Below are 4,451 nucleotides of genomic sequence, written 5' to 3'. Positions count from 1 at the left end.
AGGCACATTTCTTTCTTTCCAGAAGCAGCATTGTTTTAATTTACAATTGTGACAATTCGGCCGGGGCTGCTTGACTGACTCTGCCTCCTCTGTTTTCCCCCCGGGAAAGTGCGCCGTGGAAATGGGAGCTATAAAAAATGACCAGGCAATTGTCAAGGCTTTTAGTTGAACTTCAAGCGTTTTGGCAACATGTTCCGCACTTTTCCGCTGCTCTGTCTGCTGTTCCTTACGGCTGTCCGTTCGGAAAACTGTGATCAGGATGCCAGTGCCACGTTATATTGCCGCGGTGAACGCGCTCTGCGAAATGTCCTGCGGAATTTCAATCGCAGCGATAAGCCCCTTGTAGTGGTTAGGGGATTGGAGATAGTTCCACTGCCAAACAATTCAATTGCTGATGAGCAGCAGGACCAGGACCTGGGTATTCTGGACAGTCTGTCCTTCTATCTGCGCACCCACGAGATCAATGTAAAGCTGGCGGATCTCCTGGAGGACGAGGCCCCAGTTTCGGGTGAGTGTGCTTATCAAAAGATATTAAAAAGTTATGTACAAAATTAGGGGCAAATTTGTTGCTCATAACACTACATTAGTCAGAAACATTTTTAGAAATTTATCTAAACAATTATAAAGAGGTTGACAACCCATTTTCCGGTTGGCTAGCTAAATTCCTTTAGGGTATGTTTCAAATAAATTTCACTTTGTAGAAAAATCCCCTTAATTGCCATCGTGTTCGAATTGTATTGCAACAAGTGTATTTTTGATACCTCTCTAATCAGTATGGCATAGTTCAGCTTTTCTCCATTGTTCCTTCGCATTTCCCATCGATCCTAAATATTTACATCCCATACTATTTACCAAAAAAGCCAAGGGAAGCTGCTGAAAGAGCACAGTTCACACAGAGTCCTTAATATATATTTGATTGTTTCAGAGGCCCGCAAAAAGGACAAAGGCCAGGGAATGCTGTTGGCCATGGCGCTGATGTTTGGCAAGATGATGGCCGTGATGGGGCTGGGCGGCATCGCGGCTTTGGCCATGAAGGCTCTGGGCGTGTCCTTGGTGGCTCTGATGGTGGCCGGAATGCTGGGTCTGAAGACGGCCGCCCAGCACGGCGGAGAGTCCAGTCACAGCATATCGTACGTGACCGGCGAGGGACACCATCACAAGCGGAGGCGCCGCTCATCCGGCCAACAACCCTTGGCCTACAGGGGCTGGTACTGAGGAACTGAGGAACTGAGGGACCCATGCTGTTGTCGTGCATTTTGTTAGTTCTCATGTAGCGCTTCAATAATTTAATAATTTATTCGTCATGCAACAGATCCAAGTTGTTTCTATCCCAACTGCAATCGAATCGAGTGCAGCGGCACTCGAGACGTTGCTGCCGCGTCGGACAGTCGATTTGCTGCTGTTGCTGTTGCTGCCATGAATACTGCTCTTTGGTTTATGAAATCGGTGAAAGTTTATTTGAGACGAGCTCGCATTGTGTATCCATCAGCATCCGCAGCGGCAGAAGGCAACCTACACATGGCCATAACGGTTGTATTTGTGGCTATACCCTGACGCCAAGTGGCTTTGACCGCGATGCTATCCTGAAAAATGGTATTGAAGGGTTTATTTCGGGAAAATTATTTACACAAAATCTATAATGGCTTGCATTCAAGTTACGACTAATACATTTTAAATTTTGTGTAAAAATGTAATAATCAACTTTATACATTTAACTAAAACCAATCCTTGGGAAACAATGAATTTATCTATCATTTATGTCTACAAATGGATGAATGATTCAAAGTCAAAATGTTCATTATTGGATAATTGTATCGGTATTGGATAAATTGTGTAATTTATGTTTTATTTTTGATCACACTTAGAGAGTATCCCTAATTCGAACTCCCCTTTGCACACTATCGGATTTCCTCTTTCTTGTGTCGTCATTTGTCAGCCCGCTTTCGTGCAGTGTTATCGATGAAGCTGCCAGATACCGGATATCGGAGTTTCGGATACTCTCATCGGTTCTCTGCTGATCTGCGCTTCAGATAGCCGCCGAACTCTTGTTTTCCATGGAATCTGGTACACGACAACTAGCTCGCTGGAGTCGGCCAGCGCAGAGATTGAATTTGCATAATGCGTGGCCAACTTTCACTGGATTTTGGCAGCGCCAACGGTTCTTTCCGACCACCAAAAGAGCCGTGGGCCAGAGTAGCAACAAATTACAGTATGACAGACCCATAGCAGACCCCGAAAAAGGGGGAAAAACAAGCTGTGCGTTCTGTTACACAATTCCATTAAAGCCGCAGCACTTGAACGACCAAAACCCGTTAGGCGGCCGGCAGGGATTCGGGGGATACGGCCACCACCACCGGCCAACTGGTGGGGATGGCCAAGAGCAACTTGCTCTACCTTTACCCCCTTTCCACGGTCTTTTGTGTCCGAACCTTGTACCGCCGCCTAATTGCTCCGTCTACTGGTGCTACTTCTTTGTTGGATCGCGCTTCTGCTAACTTTCCCTTTTCAACGGCATTTTACGAGCGCGTCTGCAGGCGTAATTTAATTATAAAATAAGTTCATAAAGGCAAATTTGTTGTTTTACAATCCATACACATGATCTGTGGCTTTATATAAGAGCGCCGCTGCTCTGGAATTGATTTTCTAAACGGCGCGCTTTGATTTTTACCCGTTTACCGGTTGACCATAAAGGCAGCGGGCTTTATGGGTTTATGAGCACGACGATGATGATGATGACTGCGATCAGATGAGATGGCTGCCGGCTGCCGGCTGTCGGCTGCCAAGACGTGTATGAATGCTGGAGCTCCAGACAACCAGTCCACAAGTCTGCAGTTCCAGTGCATAAATGAAAGTTCATAAAGAAATTAGCTGATTAATCGTCGTTCGATGAGCTTGGAACTCGGAGCTTGGAAAATGACCAGGCCGAGCCCAACGCCGCTGGATGGGATGGCTTGGGTTGGGTTGGGTTGGGATGACTGACTGAAAGTGTCACGCAGCCCACATTTCAGTGGCTGCCTCGAAAATTTCACTTTTCAATGATGCTGCTTCGCCTGTTGCCGTTGCCCGTTCAGATGTAAATTAATATTTAACCCAAATACCGCGAATTCTTTATTTGAAATGCTGGCCGTATCGGTTACTGCCGTCGCTCCGCGGAGTCTGTATACATAATCCCCTTTCCGGCATTATTATGCAAATTTCGCATTAATTCAAATGGCCGTAAAAGGGAAAATGTGTTCTATTAACTTGACATTTTTATGGCTTTGTGAAATCTCCCGTCTGCTGGGCTCTTTTATTTCAGGGCGTGTGCTTCTTGGACTTGTGGCCAACTTTACTTTTACTTATTAAAATATGCATGCAATTAATGTTCACTATCTGCGGTTTAGTTAATAGAAGCTTCCCTTGGAGCTTTCCGGCCTGTGAAACATAAATTACATCATCGATTTTCACTTTCCTTGATTCCTTGGCATTATTTATGCAAATATTTGCTGTAGCTCCATATACATAGCTACGTATTGTATGTATATATTTATCTGTTGCCGTGGCTGCTGTGCTGTGTGCAAATGGCTCACTTCTGACCACAACTTTCACCGAAACATTTTTGTTATTTATTCATTAAATTTTGGCCTGGTATGCTTCTGTTGTTGGTCATTCTGGTTTTTTAGCCGTTCAATAAAACCTGTACCTCACATACCTATGTACACGGCGCACACGAAATTCTTTTTGGATGACCACGGCAGAAAGATGGAAAAAAGGCAAAATTAAATGTAAAGTCAACAAGCGTTTTCAGCTCGCCAGGGCTAACACACCCACATACCCAATAAGTGGCAATTGATTGGCAAAATACGATTCGGGCGAAAAAAAATGTCAGCACACAATGTGAAATTGTGCTACCAATTCGTCGAAACATTTCTGTTTTCTGCCGATCCGGTACGGTCCATCAGCTTATCCGTTAAGATATCGTTAAGATTTATAGAACCGTCGGAATTCTTAATGCACGCCCTCGACGCTTTCGTCGCTTATGCTAATTGGCCAGAAATAATAGAAAAAAACTTTCACGGCTAAGCCATTGGCTTTAATTTAATTCAAGCGGATAGAAAAAGGGCCTTCGCTGATAAATAATACAGTAAAATGGCCTCCGTGTGGGACACAACAGTCATCATCGTCGTCTTGGCTCGATCCACTAATGAGTCTTGGGCCCAAATTGATGTCAAGCAAAATGAAAGTGAGAATACGTTGATATCTCCTCGGGCCCAAAATAATCACCAATTCAGACGAACGTTGGACCTTCGATCTGCTGATTGAAGCCCACTCATCCATTGGCCTAATAAGTAGTGTAATTATTGAGATTTTCTTCGCGGTGGTGTTTGACTTGACCATCTTTTCGGAGGCTTGTGACCAACTTTCTTAAGACATTAACTTTTTGTAGGCAAACGCATAATTTGAACAAGTGA

General features: G+C 44.5%; 1 protein-coding gene across 1 annotated transcript; it reads left to right on the top strand.

The window, feature by feature from the left end:
• On the top strand, positions 1-1,312 carry LOC6552954. Its single transcript, XM_001979006.3, has 2 exons — positions 1-508; positions 926-1,312. Exons 1-2 carry the CDS (start codon positions 190-192, stop codon positions 1,213-1,215), a joined length of 609 nt encoding a protein of 202 aa, XP_001979042.1. The 5' UTR covers positions 1-189; the 3' UTR covers positions 1,216-1,312.
• Positions 1,313-4,451: the final 3,139 nt, after the last annotated feature.

The sequence above is a fragment of the Drosophila erecta genome, unplaced genomic scaffold (genome assembly GCF_003286155.1).
Source record: "Drosophila erecta strain 14021-0224.00,06,07 unplaced genomic scaffold, DereRS2 tig00000000-arrow-pilon, whole genome shotgun sequence".
In the NCBI taxonomy this organism is placed as follows: domain Eukaryota; kingdom Metazoa; phylum Arthropoda; class Insecta; order Diptera; family Drosophilidae; genus Drosophila; species Drosophila erecta.
The sequence above is the reverse complement of the archived record's forward strand: the minus strand, read 5'-3'. Positions and strand labels throughout refer to the sequence as shown.